We start from the raw sequence: 19,464 nt of genomic DNA, 5'->3' as shown, positions 1-19,464 counted from the left end.
GTTCACGAAAATCCGGTGCTGCCTGGCCGCCCGCCCCGCGTTGCCATGGTAACGGGCACGTGCGCGCGCAATAGAAACTCTCAATTCGAATCAGACGTTTCGTCACATTTATTTATTATCAAAGTTTTTCATCGAGTTATAAAATAAATAATTTATTTCTACCAATATGCTGTGGTGCGATTATTCGGCGTAGAGCCTTGATATGGCGCCCAAGAAGGTAGGTATTTTAGTTTTCACTTACTTAAGTATACATACTTACTAAATTCCCATTTACTTATATTAGAATTATTTACGTACATAAAAAAATAACTCGGTATAACCGGTAGTTGCATACCAAAAAAAGGCTTCTCTACCCAGCACGTAACGTTTAAAACAATTTTATTAGTAGGTATTATGCAATTTTACAAAATCATTGATCTAACATGCGTTGCTACAGATCGACAGCGATACATATACATAATCTCAAATATGTACCTACAGGTACCTACATGTGCAAACATATACCTACTTTCATTTTATTACCTACTTTTAAAGTATAATTAACTGAATATTTTACTGAATATTAACTGAATGTTAGTTCCTCAATAGTACCTAAATATAGGCGATTATTTAATAATTAAGATAAGATGAAGATTATTACCTCGACTAAAAGTTATTTATTCAGTTTCCCAGTAACTTGTATAAATCGGAAAGTTGAAGTGGAAAACTGTGAAAGTTTTTTATTGTTCTTTCACAAAGAAATTATCCGATTAATCTTACGAGTATTAGGTACCTACCTATAGGATATCTTTTCACATAAGGAAAATTGTGGGCTATAGTTCTTTTTTATAAATAATGCGCCAACGCTCATAATATTATTACAAGCGATACACCATGCATATTATAACGTGTTATAAACTACGGTATATAGGTAAATGGAGTGATGGTTAGGTTTATATATACTTAAAATAAATGTAATTCTTGAAAGCTCTACCACGTAACTTTTAAAGAAGATTTAGTTAATACTTATAAACAATATAGAAAACACGAATTCGTCTTCTGAGCTATAATTGCTATAAATAGTGATCCCAGGGAGGGGAATTATTAATTCATAAATATGTTCTATAAAAACTACAACTAAATAACTTTAATAATAATATGTTCTGTGTAAATAACTTATAACAACGGTCACACACTGGTTCAAGTACTCTTCAATCTTCATTCATTTATTTATTTATTTATTTATTTTTATTATATTTACCTACCATTTACCTACATATTGTAAAGCTTCATATAACTAATGATAATATTTGCCCTCTTCATCATTACCTAGAGCAAAATCAGACCCTGAATTTATTTTAGATTGGCAAGTGACATCGTTTCCACAAATTATTTGTATTCAAATATTGTGTATTGTAGCTATTTGTGTTTAGATATTTTTCACTTTTGATTCTAATTTCGTTAATTATTATTAATACAATAATGAAAGCTCAATCTCTCTGAAATAATATTACACATAATTTCTTATCTACCAATCTAATTACTTCAAACGTCCCACATCCTTATGTTTTACATGACTGATAAAGTTTAGATTAGGTTAAGTTTACGTTAATGTAAATCAAACTAGCTCTGAACAATAATAAATCAAGAATTAGGTACTCATTAAATGGGGGCAATGTTCTGAAACATGGGGAAAAGATCGTAAAGGAGCACAACCAAGATCTTACAGTTCTAAAGAAGATTTTGCCACTTAGATTCCTAGCCCGAAAGAAATGGCAAAGCCAGTGCGTCTACCCGACTTGTGGCGCAGTAAGTCAACAGAAAAATCAATTGGGTTGTTACTTAAACGCCTTAGAGTAAGTACTAATAGGTGTAAGAAAATCTCACTGTAAATATGACCTTGGCAATCTGTGTGTGTGTCCGTTGTCCTGGGTTTTGGCTCCTATATTCATAGCGGTATACTAGATAATATATAGAGGAAAGATACCTACTCGTAAGTGATATTGTAATAGTTACTAGCCAATAAAGCCTCGTATTCATAACCAGCCAGCCGGGGAAACATTTGTTGCAAATTGAAATGCTGTAACGGTTGATCAACAATATTGCTAGAAAATGTTTAGAGTTGGTCGCTTCTGGGGTAACTTTTCAAAATGCCTAATTAACTCTACCACACGTAGTTTTACTAGCAATATGTTTAAAGCAACACACACAACGTGTGATAAACAAATGTTTACCATGAATAAGGGGCTTTATGTACAAAGAAATATGTAGTATTGAAAAAAAATACGCATAGTTATTTTTAACACAAAATATCAAAACCGCTAAGATACCGATATGAATAGAAGAGTCTTGTGTTATCGTCTACGCATGTCTAATCGTATGAAAAGCTTACGCAAATGCAAATTTTGTGTATTACCATAATTTAGAACTACGCGATACATGTGTTTTTTATGATTTTATATATCTTCTGCTATGAAAATAACATTTTCTGTGTTTGATTTTTCGAATCAAAGCTTAGATATGATATCGCTTCGCTGATCGCCAATCATATTTTTATAGATAATTTAAATCGATTCCACTCTTTCCAAAGAATTTGCTCAAAAGTGATAAAGTGCAGTAGGTAGGTTAATTTATATAAGTCAAACTTCCGAAAGCGGAGTTTGATAAGTTCTATATAAATAAAGTTTGGTCCTCCTTATTAATTTCTTCTTCTACTTCTAAGAACTAACATATTAGTGAAATTATGACTAGAGTTACGTTTTTGTAACTATTGTTAACACAATCATGACACCATCCAAGACAAGAGAACAATATAAGAACTTCGAGATAGAGATAGAGTGTTATAGCTCGAACTTTCTTATCTTCTCTCATTTTAAATTACAACATTTATATGATCAATGAATATAATATGGTTTTCCAGGCTACATGGGTACTTAAATAAATGTTAAGCATTACCGTAATTATTAATATTAATTACCATACTACCAACTCGTTTGTTCAATATTAACTTGGCTCCCAAAAAGCCTATAAATTAAGTTAGTACCATCCATTCTCTAACAAAGTTATCAGAAATTTTGTATTGAATTTTATAAATCGATTGTGTGCTTATCAACGTTATTGTGATAACGTTCATAATAACAGTAATATTGTCGATCAAACGGTTATATGGTTTTAACGCCCATCACGCAAGGGGAGGAGGAAATGTCAACATAAACGGGTTTATTGCCGTTATTAACTTGTTTCCAATCGATATTCAAGACATTCGTATTCTAAATATTGTATATAATATAATAATTAGGAGCTTCTAATTACATTAGAATTTAGATATTAGCGCCATCCATCCAACATGGTATGGTATGGTATCTATAAATGATTAAGAAAGTTTTGTTAAATCACAAATACTCCTTAAATTAGGTTAGTTTTATACAAATAAAAATTAAATTACCTGAACTTACCTGCTTTATAACTTCACATGTCAATCTTCTTCGCGGCACCCTGACATTTTTCCTATTTATTTTTACTCCTTCAAATTGTTCTCCTAAATATGAAAAAAGGATACATCATAAAAAATTCACACAAAATTTTAACGGTCTTTTTTTGTGAATTCAAGTAAATAAAATGGTAAATTCCGTATCAAATTCGAAAGTTTTGATAATATTATTTTTCTTTCCATTAGCAAAAGTCCTAATAACGAGATAGATAATTTTACTACTGTAAATGGTGCAATAGTTCCCACTGTAAATCGCAATGCTCAATGTGCTTTTAATTTTAACTCGTGAACTCATTTTCCAAACACGATGATACTGTCGAACCGCAGAAGTCTAAATGTAGGTCGTTTTGAAGGCTTAAATTATGCGCAGTTACAAAGTTGTGTACACATTGAAAGCGAATGATTACGAATTTATAGTTCACCAAAGTGTCTTGTGGAAAACTTTAAAAAAAGTGTATTACATAATGTGCAAGCATAGAACCACAGGTTCCTGGGTTCGATTCCCCGGTGGAGACTTACAAAAAAATGTGTCGGTCGAGCAGGACCAAGAAGGTCCCAATATATTTATTGTCCGTCAAGAAAATCGATCAAAAAAAGAATCTGCCCCATATCCTACTAGGGGACACGGGAATTCACATGTAGAAGCATAATAGCATTATCAATAAATTTAATTAATATTCATGATAATATATTCTTATTTGATCGCCGGATAGCTTTATAATTAAGATTGATTACAGTATAGCTTTTTGTATGATCCATCCTTAAAAAGGGGTTGCAAATAGCACTGGCATAAAACTGTCTTGTCGTCTGTGCAAGCTAATGCCAGACACCGGCGCTAATTAGAATTTGGTGACACGCTCGCCGGAAATATGTTTGTTTCCATTGTCATTAAATGATTTACATATTTTGGGGATTAAAAAATAAAAAGGGAAAAATAAATATTTGAAAAGGCATTAATTGGTATAAAAGTACAATACAACAACTGTATCCTCGATGAGATTTTGAATGCCTAAAGACCCCTTCACTTTACTGCCTCTAGATATGTTGTAATCCTATTTTAATTCAATAAATAGAAAAAGCTACCTTGTGAGGTAAAATTTGACTTTCATCACAAATCTTCACACACATAAAATAAAATTTATAATATGGATTAACGTAAAGAGATATATTTTTTTTTTGTTCAACCCAACCGTTTTGTGAAACTTAGATGGAATGTGCGAAAGAAAGTCAAAGTATTTTCGTTCTTGAACACTTAGATCACGCAAAATGAAAAAAAAACTTGAACTATTTTACTAACTGTAGTTAGGTCACATAGAATGAAACTAAATTTAAACATTAGCCAATAAAAACTTTAAGCTTAAAGACGAAAATACACTCCTATACAAATAGACGCTATAAAAAATATAAAAATTCCTTGATGAATAGACCGGGAGATACTGACACAAAATTTCGAGTCATTTGTAACAGGATGCCGGTTCTACAGGGGTCTTAGTACGCAATGACAAAAAGAAAAACGATGGTGTGAACACTGGTACCGGCGGTTTAGTCGCGTGGGCGTTAGTCGAACTCGTCGTAAAAATAGCGAAAGTCAAACGATTTGTAACACAAAAATTTTTGAATTTACCGATAGCCCATAAAAAAGAAGTAGGCGGTACTGTCATGCCATACTTTTCCGGTGTGACTTACAGCCCGCCATACCGACGCAAATGTGTTGATTTAAAAAAAAACAATTCTACCATTTGTACCAGGCTAACTTTTGCACAGGTAACCATCGTCGTCTAGCCATTTACGAAAATCACCATACCATACTTTTCGGACGATTCCAAATGGTCGCCATACCGCCGAAAATCTGCAAAAATTTTTTTTTTCGCCAAACTTTTTGTACCAGTATTGCATTTAGATTTTTGGAGAGTATTTGATAAAATGTGACCATTATTATATTTGCCATACTTCTTGTAGGGGGAAAAAGTGCTGCCATACTTCATAAATAAATTTATTATTAATTTATAGAAGTGAAGATTTCTACCACCTAGATCTTTGAAATTTTGTATTTATATTTGTTGAACCTCAAACTTATAGGAAAGATTAATGCCATACTGTTATAAATCGTTCAAAATACGAATAAAATCATACAATAAAAAAAAATCTTATACACATTCGCCACCTCCCACAGGTATGGCATTATCACACTTCTATTTACAATCATTCAGGAGTTGTTGAAAAAAAAATTTAGGGTGTTACAAATGGTTCGGCGAAAAAAAAAATTTGCAGATTTTCGGCGGTATGGCGACCATTTGGAATCGTCCGAAAAGTATGGCATGGCGATTTTCGTAAATGGCTGCAGGACGATGGTTACCTGTGCAAAAGTTAGCCTGGTACAAATGGTTGAATTGTTTTTTTTAAATCAACACATTCGCGTCGGTATGGCGGGCTGTAAGTCACACCGGAAAAGTATGGCATGACACTACCGCCTACTTCTTTTTTATGGGCTATCGGTAAATTCTAAAATTTTTGTGTTACAAATCGTTTGACTTCGCTATTTTTCCGACGAGTTCGACTAACGCCCACGCGACTAAGCCGCCGGTACCAGCGTTCACACCATCGTTTTTCTTTTTGTCATTGCGTACTAAGACCCCTGTAGAACCGCCATCCTGTTACAAATGACTCGAAATTTTCTGTCAGTATCTCCCGGTCTAGAAATCTACTTCTTGAATATAATAAAGGTTATTCTAGTATCAGATACTGAACTAGCACTATCGTGATTTTAAATCAATGCAATGCAGTTTACACCTGTAATAATTGTACTGCTCCTTCCTTACCGAGGATACTGCAGTTAGAGGCACAGTCTTGTACAAATCGGGTAAATTCAAATACTCTATTAAATAAAATCCAAAATATCATGTCGTCCGATGATGACAGCGACGTGAGTACCGCTTTTCCCGCACTTTGTTGCGTGTTCATGAATAACAAGCTTACCACGAATTAAAAATTACAAATCCATTTCAAATGCTTAAGGCACGCAATGATCTTTAAAAGTTTGTTTACGCTTGCTTTCGCTGAACTAAAAATGGAAGTATTATTTACAATCCTGTTACATGATCACGACCAATAAAATTCTAACATAAAATAATATGCAAATCTGGAATATTTACTCGTAAATCAAAGTGGTGCTTAAACGTTTAGAAGACTGAGCAGTTCTTGATTTGCGGTAAGCTTGCGTGCTTGTGTTTTTGGAAGGCAATCCGTTCCGTTAATTATTAAAAATGCTGAAAGCTATGGTCAAGAGGGCGTTGAAAATAGATGAGGAGACAGTGCTTTTGACTAAAACGTTATCAAAATTCGATGTAGGCACCTTTAATAGCTTTTGCTTGATAATTAGTGATATGATGTGAAAGTAAATAAGTGTTATTTTTTGTATATTTAGCAGAAGGAAGGTAATAAATCCCGCGCGAACTTAGCGGAAGATGAAGCATTAGACTGGCTTAAGCCACGCACGCTCATAAAACCTGACGATCAAGAAGATGTTCCTGAGGCGGTTAGTAAATTCTTGCTGCTATTTATACGCACTGCGGTTTTTGTTTTAACCAAATGCGAACACAATTTCTAACACGAACAATTTTAATTCTTATGCACTATAAGTTAATAATATTGGCAGGATCTTGAAGAGGAGGTTGGGCGTGTTCTCACTACTATCAACCCTCAATGGGTGGCGGATGAAGTAGCTTATCATTATGGACAGGGAAAATTTGTACTTAAGCCAAAACCGACATTTGGAAAGGCATATCCCTTGTACATATACCAAGGAACAGCCATACGGAAGGACTCTGAAGAAGCGAAGGCGCAAATAGCTGCTGGTTATGGTATGAAAATTAATTTTAATCTAGCTCTACCTATTTTATCAAATTATTTTATCAATAAAAAAAATAATAAGGCTTTGCGGTTTAAATAGGTACTTAAGTGAGTCTTTTATTTATTTTATTTATTTATTGTATTTTGTTGTATAGATTCTGATATCAAATTATATTGAAACAGGAATGGTCGGCTTCGACGATGCTGGTCCCAAGCGAGCCAAAGTGAAGAAATCTGCGGCTGAAGAAGAAGAGGAAGAAGAACCAGAACCCGAGCCTGCAGCACCAGCAGAGGAGGCTAAGGGAGAAGGTATAAAATATAGCTTTACTAGCATTACCCGCGATTTTATCGGCGTGGTTAAAGTACCATAAGCTATAGATAATACATTAAATATTCCTGATGCAACTTACGAAGTTAAAGAGGGAAATTCTCATTGTTACAGTGATTTAAATATTATTATTTTGTTACGGTAAAAGTATTATTTTTTATACTTTATGATAGAGGATGCAGTTCAAGAAGAAGAGAAGCCAGCGGCACCTGAAGAAGTGGAAGCGCCAGTTGATGAAGCGGCTGCTGGTGAAGAGGCAGAGGTGGGAGAGGAGGGTGGTGAAGAAGCCGCGCCGGAAGAGAGTAAGTTTTTTTCTCTCGTATTATTTCAATTTTTCAATTTTTCTTATCGTGTATTTACAGAGATATACAGATATTATTATTTATAACTAACATAGATGGTATCTATAAGATGGCGATCGAAAAATGATTAGTTAGCCTAATGATTTTGATTTTGATAGCAATCAAAAAATGCTGATCATACCCATTCTATATGATTTTTCTAGTATTGAAATGTTATTAATCAAGACAAAAAATAGTCATAAATGACAATACTGAGTCATTTATAGCTTAGAAATAAAACCTTACAGAAGGAGAAGAACCTCTCATCGAAGAAGTGATTACAATAAAGCCACGGGTCAAGAAATTGGCTAACCAGTTTAACTTCTGCGAAAGAGCTGCTCTCACATACAATAACCCGAGAAGAGTTAGTATAATACATATTATTTTCTTATAGTTTTAATAAAAATATGTGCTCTACATTGCACATAATATACTTACTTGCAGATATTTTTTGCATTTATTTGATATTATAATATATGTAAGTACTTATTTTGTAATCGCTCTCACATGACTTAATAAACAAATTTCTAAGTGTGCTCTTTAATATTTCGGCCTTGAATCAGTAACTAATCATTATTCATTATCTTCATAAAATACGAAATTTGCATACTCCCATCAGACAATATTATGAAATTTGTAAGACCTTTTGTAATATAATAAAAAGTTATCTTACAAATAATAGTCCGTGGACACACAAACGATACCACCGCCGAGAGCGAACTATGGATCAACTTGTCTACAGTCTATCATCTTTGATTTCTACCAAGAAGACTACGCTCGAAAGATGAAAGAAAAAGAAGACGAGAAGCCTAAAAGGGTAAGATATAAAAAAGGGTTAAAATAAATGGAAACATTATTTAATGCTAGGTACATAATTTGTACATTGCACAGTCTATTATTTATCATCTAAAAGAAAAGAAGAATTAAATAAATACCTATATATTCATTCGCAAATTCGTGCTATGCTATATTGCATTTTAAGCACTAATATTAGTCATTTTTAAGCCTTCATACTTACTTGGGTATCTTTTTCAAATATTTATTTAGCCATTTTCTTTCCAAACGCTACTTTAAATCTAAATCTAAATTTTTTCTATAGCTGCGCAAAAAAGCAGCGAAACATGCGAAATCAGCGCAACAAATTCACGACGAACAACTGGCGCAAAGAATACGGGAGGCTTGGACCATTCTCGAGAGACTCGTCAATCAGAACATTTATGATGATATTGGTAAGTTTATTTTCTTCTTCTTGGTATGAATTTAATATTTCAGCAAATATCAAAGATTTTTTTAAGTGAAACTTCTTTAGGCGCGTTGAGAGTAAAACTTCAAGATTGCGTCATGGCAATACAGTCACGTCATTAAGAAAGGCGATGATTTTGGTATCTTTGAATCTTGCCAAAGAAGTTTAACTTCTGACACGTGTGCTCGCTCTTTTTTATATATTTTCGCTTATTGGAATAACACAACTCTAGCCCAAGACTACCGATACTGGGACGATCCGTCCGACGAATTCCGCGAAGGAATGGGCTCATTACTACCGCTATGGAAGTTCCAATTCGAACCCATGAGGAGTCATGCGGTGTGTGAGGTTCAATGGAACCCACATTATCAGGATCTGTTTGCTGTTGCTTATGGATCTTGTAAGTAAATATGATAAATATGTTATGCTGAGTTGTTTTTATTAGGGACTAGCTGCTCCGCGCGGTTTCACCCCCGTGGCTCCACTCCTGTTGGTCGTAGCGTGAAGATATATAGCCTATAACCTTCCTCGATAAATGAGCTATCTAACACCGAAAGAATTTTTCAAATCGGACCAGTAGTTCTCGAGATTAGCGCGTTCAAACAAACAAACAAACAAACTCTTCAGCTTTATAATATTAGTATAGATTTAATTAAATGTGTTTAATTGTATAATTGTGTGTCACGGTTAGGACGCTGTAAAACAAGCATGGTCTCGGGCAGACATTTTAGATCTAGATGGCTCTTTATAATTTAGTTTTACCTTAAATGTTTACCTTCTACTCTGTTTTTTATAAAATGTCAAATTAAAATTCCTTATCTGTATACTTCTTTATGAAACTTTCTTCTTACTGATTTATGCTATGCTATTTTTGTGGTTGTTTTATTTTTGCAGTAGAAATTAGGTAGTACCTTGTAGTAGTAGGTACCTTGAGTAGATATGTAGTTAATTTTTACTACCTTCTAGAACGGACGGCAGCAGACTCTATTCATCTCAATTATTTCTCTATATACTTTTTCTAGTGGATTTTACACAACAGCAAAAGAATGGATGTCTCTGTCTATACAGTATAAAGAATCCAGCGTACCCAGAGTACGCAGTTATAACTGAATCGCCAATAATTTGCTTAGATGTCTATCATGAGACTCCATACCTTATATGTGTTGGTAAGTACATATTTCATGTCTAAAAATTAAAATAAAAACTAAAAGTCTGAAATCAGATTAAATATTTTATTAAATTGGAATGTTTAATAAACGATTAATTGTATATTATTTAAATAAATTCTAAGCCAAGTTTTGATATTTCTGTTCTTTGCAACATACCTACGGTCTCGTAAATAGATAGACTTATCAACTATTTGCATGTAAAAATATATGCACTGATATATTTTTATAATTGTTTTTTTTTCGTAAATTTTACTTTTTTAATGTGTATCTAACTATATAACAGGCAGGTACGATGGTAATGTATGCGTGTATAACGCTCAACTCACACTGGAATCTTCCTACCAGTATAAATCAGATTCTGTGAGAGACAAACACAGCAATATTGTTTGGGAGGTACGTAGTTGTTTACTTCTATGTTTTATACTTCTATAATAAAATCGCCTAACAAGACTATTTTTGACTCGTAATAGGCTTAAAAAACTATTTTTTCATTCGAAATTGCCTAGAGCAAAATATTTTTAAAGATACCCTGGGGCGCCCGTCTAATAGATGGGGAAACATCTTTCTTATCGATATCCGGAGATGGTAGAATGGTCCAATGGGCAGTAATGTCCGGCGAGTTACAAGCCACTACCATAATGTATATTTAGTATACAAATAAACACGTATTGAAGCTTTTAAAATGAAGAAAATCGCCTTTACAAGACTATTTTTTGATTTGCCTTACAAAACGATATAATTCTGACGGAATATTGTCTCCAAACCCAGATACGCTGGGGCGCTCGTCTAATAGATGGCGAAGCATCATTCTTCTCAATATCCGGGGATGGTCGTGTAGTCCAATGGGCAGTAATGCCGGGCGAGTTACAAGCAACTACCATAATAACGTTGCAGTCCAGTGTACCGCCCATACCAGGACCGGATGGCACTTTACTCACTGTTAATAGTAAGTATTATAGTAGAGGAGAGAAGAAATGTCGTAAAAGTTTAAATAATAAAAAACGATTAAATTTCAAATAAAGTAACTTTCGGTAATGTGCTTTAAATTTTTTAGCTTTTTTGTAACAACAAAAATAATATGCAATGAAAACGATTCACACATTAAAATATTCCAATGCTTAATCCAAATAACTGTTCTATCGTATCATAGCATATTAGTACTTTTGACAGCAGACGTGCTGTTAACAACAGAACTATGCTATTTTGCAACTGACTAATAAGAAAAATAAATTCGTTTCTAACTAAGCTAAGTAATCAAAGGTATTATATTAGCTACCATTGCTCATAAGTCCATTAAACCAGGTTGCGGCAGTTGCATCTGCTTCCACCCGGAAAAGGCGGATATTTTCATGGTGGGAACAGAGGATGGTATGATCCACACTTGTTCGCTCAAGTACAATCGCAACTACGTGCGTTCTGTACAAGGCCACCATATGCCGGTGTACAGGATACATTATAATAACTTCAATAATAGTATTTATGCGTCCTGTTCGGGTGACTGGAGGGTTAAGATATGGGAGGATGGACGGGAGTAAGTATTTTTTGATAATTTTTGTTTGAATAGGTCGTTTTCTAAATAGTAAGTTGTAAAGGGAAATATTTGAATGTCAAATGTTATTAGTAGATGAATATTGTAAAGAGAGTTTTAGACTATAAAGCTGAAGAGTTGGTTTGTTTGATCGCGCTAATTTCAGAAACTACTATTTCGAATTGAATTTTTTTTTTCTGTGAGGAAGACTATAGATTATAAAACATTATGTATGACATGAGCGAAACCGTGGGACATAGCTATTTAAAATATAAATACTTGAGAATGTATAAAAATTTATTTAGACGTAAATTATCACGCAGCTCTACATAAATACAGTTAACCGTAATAATATTATGTAATACCAATTATTGAAGTGAAACTTCTTTATCGGGGTTGGAAAAAAGTTTAGTGTAACATTTTTTCGTTATGCGTGACATTTTTCCGTTACGCGCCATCTTTGTCTTATCCCTACCACGCGTGATTCAACGTTAGACGTATTCTGTAAAGTTGCATATAGTAAATTATTTTTTGAAAAATAAGGTCATAAAGAAGTTTCACTTCTTACGTGTGTACACTAGTACACGCACACATTTTTTTTATTTATTTTATTTAGCGAGCCCTTATTCATGTTCGAGCTGGGCTCACCCGTTGGTGACGTGAAATGGGCACCATATTCTAGCACCGTCTTTGCGGCTTGCACCGCTGATGGAAAGGTAAGATATTATTATAATTTAGAACTACATGATATTCGATTAAGTAAAGAATTTCGTTTAACATACTTTTGTCAAGTCGCATTTTTATTTATAATTGGGTGAAATTGCTACTTTTTTGTAAGGCGTCATGTATTTGATAAAATATTCTTGAAGGCGCAGACAAAAGTATTGTAATCTACTAAAACGTATATGTTCATCATAACTTAAATTTTGTATTAAATTTTTAAATGGTTCTTGTTATAGAGTAAATTTAATTTTAGGTGTACGTATACGATTTGAATGTGAACAAATACCGGCCGATTTGTGTACAAGCGGTCGTTTCCAAGAAAACCAAAAAGTTGACGAGAATTGACTTCAATGCACGGCTTCCGGTTCTAGTGTGTGGAGATACCAAGTACGTTGTATAAGATAATATCTAAACATAACAAAATATATCTAATTTGATAATAGTTAATAGATTTTACGGGGCACCTTTAATATGGTAAATCATCAGCCATTTTTTTTTACTATTGTCGTTGTATTGTCATTAGACATTTTAAGGGTATTAAAGAATTGATTAGTAAAAAAGGATGTACAAATATTGATAGAGTAAAATAATCCATTGTATCAATAATACTTTAGTTTGCTTATTAGTCATTATCCAATTACAAAGTAAAACATTTGTTTCGACAATTATTGAATGCTAACAATTGTTTCAATATTTTCAATAAATATTTGATTAGTATGAGAACTAATGTTAGGTAAAAAGTGTATTGTATAGTAATATTTTTGCGCTGTTTATATTCTAATATTTCGTTCCATCGTTCATCGCCTCCATAGCTCAGGGGTTAGAGCACTGGTCTTGTAAACCAGGGGTCGAGAGTTCAAATCTCTCTGGGGGCATCGAAATGAATTTATCTTTTGTATTTTTTATTTTGAGTTATGTTCAATATTTTTGTGTTTTTATAGTTTTTAATTAGTATCACTTTTATGAAAAATAACCTTTACTTGTTGTTGTTTATTACTTTAGATTACCAGAGATGTTATAAAAGCATAAAATATATAAGCATAGAATAAAATGCTTTCATTTATACTTATATATGTTAAGGAATATGATCATTTTTTTTTCTTTTATCAGATAGTCTATGATTAATAATTCATTGCTTATTATTTTGGTCTAAAGTATGGTATGAAAAATATATTATAAAAACTTGTTAAGTAACATATTTAACTTCTACAAACTATATATTATTATTTCAGGGGAACTTGTCACGTAGTGAAGCTTTCTCCAAATTTAAGGGTTATGTGCAAACCACCTAAAAAGGCTCAGGGCGTTGATCAACGAACTCTACAGGTTATACTTTTATAATATAAATCCACTATTTGATATTAATTGTTAACTAAGTACTACTGTACTAGGCATAGAATTATTTTATCAGTGATTCTAGCACAGATAATATAATACTATATTAGTTTACCTCTCACATGCCCTTCATGAATCATGATACCAATTTCATTATTTGCTAACAATTTTCTTCTGAATAATCTAATTTAACTCTGTTAAAATTATACCATAAGTACCATTTTTTATACATATCGAAGATAAAAATTGTAGTAACTTGTTTGTTGTAACTTCCTCACAGTAGTAGTTTGTTGTAACTCATCCTATGATGTTTTTATTTTATGTGAAAAATAATAATGTTTTTTTTTTCATATTTTTAGATAATGAAACTAGACAAACTGCTGAGTTTGGTCCGCGACCCGCCCTTCCAAACTGGAGTAGTCAACGAAAAATTCGACGATGACTGATTACTATTAATAATTCCTATTGTTATTTAGTTGTAATGTTATATTATTATAATAAATAAAAGAAAACATTCATTTTATCGTTTTATTCTAATAAAGCATCAAAATATCCTTTCTTACGCCTAAGATAATGCAATTTGAATATTTATTGTATAGTGTCTGAATAAACGAAGCATGTATATATTTTATAAGTGGTGGCTAGTAAATTTATTGTCAAAAGAAATAGATGCAGTGATCGTAGCTGTGTTAATTTTTAAATTCAAGACATATCATCATAATCTCATAAACTCTAAAAACAAAACAAGACCATTTTAAATGGCTGCTAACATTTAGAAGTTAAACTTAACTGACTAGATAAAGAGATCTTTATGCATATAGCAATTAACCAAATTTCTATATTCAACCGACATTTAGGTAAAAATATTTGAGGAATCATAGGTATGGTATGGTATATTCTAGGAAATTTTATAATGATAACTATTTCATCAGTTACAGAATAAAGAACCCATTGAATATAGAAACGGATAATTATTATAATATATTAATATTAACAACATTTTAACACCTTTCCTTAGTTACATTCAAGTCAATTTGAGTTTACACAATTTACATGAAAGTATGACATGTACTATTAGTTATTTATTAGATAAATATTAATTTAATTAATGTTTAGCCTCAAATAGCATTATTTTTACACTAAAGAATGCTTCACGCTACACCGTGTCGAGACCGGCACGGTCATTATTGTATACTTTTTGTATGAAGTGCTTCATTACTGACCGTGGCGCGGTCGTGCACGGGCGTAAAATCATAGTTTATTACTCATTACTTATTTTATTAATACTGAGATATCACAAAAATAATAAATCATAAACAAAAACATAAATTTCCGAAATCACTGTTTTTTTTCTATGTTCTAGTCTTTGGTACATTAATTCAAAACATATATAAAATGCAAAGCGAGCTTAAGGACTATAAAAATTATGTAATATAGCCCGATGCTATATTATTTACCCCATCTTTGGTATTAAAAAGCGATTCTTATGGATAGATGAGTTTAGGACCGATTTTTTGACATCTCTCAAGAGAATTGGCGCCTAATTTTAAGTCAAGAAAAGCGCGCGCGTCGTTTGGTGCCGGTGCTTGGCGACCCACGAATTGTATCTGAAAGGAGGTTACAATTATTAAATAATAATAAAAATATTGTGTCATAAAATAAATACTAATGTAAGTAAACTGATGAAGAACACAATTTTTGAAGTGAAACTTCTTTTTCGGGGTTGGAAAAAAATTTAGTGTAACATTTTTTCGTTACGCGCAATCTTTTTCTTATGCCTACCACGCGTGATTCGACGTATTTCTGTAAAGTTGCATATAGTAAATTATTTTTTGAAAAATAAGGTCATAAAGAAGTTTCACTTCTTACGTGTGTACACTAGTACACGCACACATTTTTTTTTAATTGGAGTATATTTCTAGCTTCTGTTTTTAGCATCATTTGTGACTTGGTTTTTAATCTGTGAGTGCCATAGAATAAAAAAGTATAGTTCTTTTTTATGATTCATACAAGTAACTTAAATTACTAGCTTATATTTTGTAACTTTTATTAAAATACCTGAGCAAGTGGATGCAAATGTCGTTCAGGGAACTCCCGTTGATGTGCCATCACCCAATCCGCTGGCCACATAGTCCCATTCTTTGGGTTGAACGGCAGTATCAATACATACACCCGGTTTGTCGCGGAATAAGCGACTCTATAGTAATGGCCTTTAGTTGCTCTTTCCCATATGAACCCATCGTTATCAGCCCCTCCTCGCTGAAGCCAGGATACTCGAGAGAGGTCTGCCGCGTGAATGCCTATTTCGGCGTATTCTGCCCATGGAAGAAGATCACCTCTGAAATAATATATTTTTGTAGAAAGATTTATCAAAAATGTTGAATATTCAGATATTCAAAAAAACAACTTGAATTGATGAAAAAATAGTATGATAAGAAGCAAAGACATGCAAAGAAATGCACTGCCATACATTAACATTTGCAAAATTTGTAAAATAATACACATGCCTATGCTTTTTACATACTTAAATAATTTTAATAATTCTTCTACTTGAATCCTTAGTCTCAATGAGGCAGATGAACAATATCAAAGGCGCATTAAATAGCTACTGAGAAAAAACCTACATACAGTATAGGCACACACAATCAACAGTATATAGTTACCTAGCAACAGCCCCTAGCAGTGACGTGGTTTCCAACCAACACCTTGCTCCAGCTTGCAACAAAGCCCTGAGGACATGTGCAGCGGTACGTCTTATGTTCCTTCTGCAACAAGGCGGCGTGTTCCTCCCTGCTAGAATGTATGATGGAGTGCCTTGCACAGGTGGAAAACATCGCTGAAATAAACAAATATCTGTAGTAACAATTTATGTCTGTTCAAATATCAAATTCATGAAATGAACATGATAAAGTTTAAACTCTCAGAAAGCTTAACAAGACGAAACAAGATTGTCTTTAACAAATGCATTATTATAAATAAATTATTTATTTAACGCAGTTAGTTATGTAAAATCGCAAGTGTAATTAGCATAACGGTAGCCTCCTTTAGACCTGACACAAAACAGTTTTAAAAAAAATTATCAAGACAAGCTGGCAAAAATTCTCAAAATAACAAGTTACCTGAGATTCCCTTTTACAGCCATACCACTGCACCCTGCCATCATCTCGTATGACAGTCTTAACACCAAGCTGCTTGTAGAGGGCCATTCTGTAATCTCTCATACGCCTTGATGCTTTTTGTTTTGCCACTGGTGTCTTTAATACACTCCTGCCAGCAGCGAGTTTACCATCTAATATTTGTATCTGGAAAATTACATTAACATTAATTTATTAGTCATTAAAAATAAGGAATATAGTTAAAACACTATATAACTACTTTTATATACTACTATTTTCTTATAAAAATTAGACAATTCAAGCGTGTTATTATAATTTGTACTCACTTTAATATTTTTAACTGTTGTCTGAAGGTAAAGAGATTCAGGAAAGGGCAGCACAAATGGGTCAGGCAGTGTTTGAAGTAAAGATGTTTTGAATATAACAGCATGTTGTCCTTGCACAGCATCACATAATTTCTTTGATGCATCTTTTCTATATTGTAAGGTCCAATCAACAAAATTCCATTTCACTTGTTGACAAACTGTATGGGAATTACCAACCGCAACAGCGATACCTTGAGATTGGTTGCTTGTTGCAGCCGTAATTAATTGCTGTAATAAACGACGAGATACCCTCGTGGAATCAGGTACGAACAATGTATACTCTGTTGAAATATAAGATAAAGGTTTCAATTCTTTTGGAGAAGAATCGAGTTTAAGCTCTAAGGACACGATTTTTACATTACGCAGTGTATTATTAGAGGCGGAAAATTGGAAAGGCGGGTACTGCGGGCCCTGGCTGAGAATCAACACTGGTATATTTGGATATGCAGCCACGAAAGATTGAACACTTTCAGCAACATCATTCTCAAAATCTTCGAACTGACGAAACACCACAGTTACCAATTTAGCTAAATGCTTTGTTATTCGCGATTGAGCCAATACGGGAGCTATAGTTACAGGAGCTATGGGATATAGCTTATAATGCGGCAAAAGGTATCCGCAAATAATTATTGCACCGATTATAAAAATGTAAACTTTCAATGAAAAACGACCCCGGAACAACCGATTTAATATCAATCTCATTTTGAGATTTAATTATTTCAATCATATTATAATATTTTACAATTTTATTTTTAAATCAAAGCAATTAAAAATAAAAACAATCTCGTTCAACCATTGACATATTGATATTTATTAGACATTTTGACATTTCAGACATTTTGGTTTTTTTATTCGTATATTTTGTGTCCAGTGGACGTTATTATTGGTTTGTGCAAATGAGGTATTATTATAGAGAGGACACCACGAAAAAACTTTGTGCAACAAGAGCGGCAGCGCGGGGTGGCTAGTAAGTCATACACTTTAAAAAAATGGTTTAAGACGATTGACTCTAACAAGTGTTACAAATAGTGTAGTAGCGATGGCCTCTCTAGTACGTAGTACATAGTAACTCAATGGTTTGTGCACGGTTTGTGGATCTTGAAATGCTAGAACATCTTCTGCTACTGAAAACTTATTTTTCTCAATTTTTATACATTGCTTGAAAGAAATTTAAATTAAATCAAAGCCACGATAACTTGTTCACAAAACACGTCTCATGCGATAGAGCGGTTATCTGTGATCAGACAATTCTTGGAAATAAATTATCTATGCAATAAGTAAACTCATCAGTCAATTTGACTCTTCAAATTAGACATGCGCAAAACAGTACGTCAAATAGTAATGCAACATCACGCATCTCTTCCACGGAAGTGATATTACTCCGTAACATCACACATTACCCGATCGATTTTTAATGAAATGATGACCGAGTAATGTTTAAGGTGATATGTGAAGTATTACAGATCATATTGAAAAATAGCAATAATAACTGCAATACTTATTACATATCGTAAAATTACAATTTAAGTAAATATTTAAAAAATGTACTTGATTTTCCTTCATACTTGGCCACTAAAACGACGCTGACTGAACGTTGCCGAAGTGATGAGTGATGTTTGTAAAGCAGCCTGTAGACGTTCAAACATGTTTGTCAAACTTTACGTTTTGTTTGTACGTTTTCATCAAATATCAGCGCACACACAACAACAAGTTTGTCAAACAAACAGGACAGTTTCAAAGCAGTTTTCGCCGTGAAATCACGCTCCGATGAGTAACGTTGACAAAGCATTTCTTGCATTGACTTTGGCGATGTGTATAAAAAAGAAGAAAAAAAGACGTTGGACACGAGAATGGTTAAAACTAAGAGATAGATTTACTCATGAAAATTTATTGAATGTGATATTGCGCACAGAACCAGAAGACTACCGTAACTTTCTTAGAATGAACGATAAAACTTTCAACAACTTGCTAGCGTTAGTTAGTCCTCTGATTGGAAAA

The 19,464-nt window shown here is 33.1% G+C and overlaps 2 protein-coding genes and 1 non-coding gene across 3 annotated transcripts; 2 read left to right on the top strand and 1 right to left on the bottom strand.

Moving 5' to 3' along the window:
- Nucleotides 1–6,368: 6,368 nt before the first annotated feature.
- LOC149481591 (dynein intermediate chain 2, ciliary) lies at nucleotides 6,369–14,503 on the top strand. Its single transcript, XM_089705277.1, has 17 exons — nucleotides 6,369–6,392; nucleotides 6,894–7,004; nucleotides 7,125–7,329; nucleotides 7,502–7,627; nucleotides 7,820–7,948; nucleotides 8,236–8,351; nucleotides 8,670–8,804; nucleotides 9,087–9,216; nucleotides 9,463–9,630; nucleotides 10,253–10,396; nucleotides 10,683–10,792; nucleotides 11,168–11,345; nucleotides 11,702–11,930; nucleotides 12,544–12,643; nucleotides 12,904–13,037; nucleotides 13,883–13,976; nucleotides 14,345–14,503. The coding sequence occupies exons 1-17, from the start codon at nucleotides 6,369–6,371 to the stop codon at nucleotides 14,429–14,431; spliced, it is 2,220 nt and encodes a 739-aa protein (XP_089561403.1). The 3' UTR covers nucleotides 14,432–14,503.
- On the top strand, nucleotides 13,453–13,525 carry TRNAT-UGU (transfer RNA threonine (anticodon UGU)). The gene has a single exon. It is a non-coding gene; the product is annotated as a tRNA-Thr (tRNA).
- On the bottom strand, nucleotides 14,338–18,270 carry LOC149481590 (ribitol 5-phosphate transferase FKRP). Its single transcript, XM_089704691.1, has 5 exons — nucleotides 17,428–18,270; nucleotides 17,105–17,287; nucleotides 16,649–16,821; nucleotides 16,044–16,323; nucleotides 14,338–15,592 (listed from the first exon to the last, which is right to left on the bottom strand). The coding sequence occupies exons 1-5, from the start codon at nucleotides 18,166–18,168 to the stop codon at nucleotides 15,470–15,472; spliced, it is 1,500 nt and encodes a 499-aa protein (XP_089560817.1). The 5' UTR covers nucleotides 18,169–18,270; the 3' UTR covers nucleotides 14,338–15,469.
- Nucleotides 18,271–19,464: the final 1,194 nt, after the last annotated feature.

Source organism: Colias philodice, chromosome 16, assembly GCF_061535455.1.
Source record: "Colias philodice isolate Cphi_HAF_F1 chromosome 16, ilColPhil1 Martin Lab GWU primary, whole genome shotgun sequence".
NCBI classification, from domain to species: Eukaryota; Metazoa; Arthropoda; class Insecta; order Lepidoptera; family Pieridae; genus Colias; species Colias philodice.
Note: the sequence above shows the minus strand (reverse complement) of the source record. Positions and strands in the feature narration are given on the sequence as shown.

What these genes read in the sequence shown, in the direction of transcription:
- LOC149481591 (XM_089705277.1), top strand. Translation starts at nt 6,369, where the DNA reads ATGTCGTCCGATGATGACAGCGAC. An exon ending in CACTTTACTCACTGTTAATA is followed by an intron (nt 11,346 to 11,701) that starts GTAAGTATTATA and finishes CCATTAAACCAG; the next exon opens with GTTGCGGCAGTTGCATCTGC. An exon ending in ATATGGGAGGATGGACGGGA is followed by an intron (nt 11,931 to 12,543) that starts GTAAGTATTTTT and finishes TATTTTATTTAG; the next exon opens with CGAGCCCTTATTCATGTTCG.
- LOC149481590 (XM_089704691.1), bottom strand. Translation starts at nt 18,168, where the DNA reads ATGAGATTGATATTAAATCGGTTGTTCCGGGGTCGTTTTTCATTGAAA. An exon ending in GCTGTAAAAGGGAATCTCAG is followed by an intron (nt 16,822 to 17,104) that starts GTAACTTGTTAT and finishes TGTTTATTTCAG; the next exon opens with CGATGTTTTCCACCTGTGCA. An exon ending in CTGCTAGGGGCTGTTGCTAG is followed by an intron (nt 16,324 to 16,648) that starts GTAACTATATAC and finishes ATATTATTTCAG; the next exon opens with AGGTGATCTTCTTCCATGGG.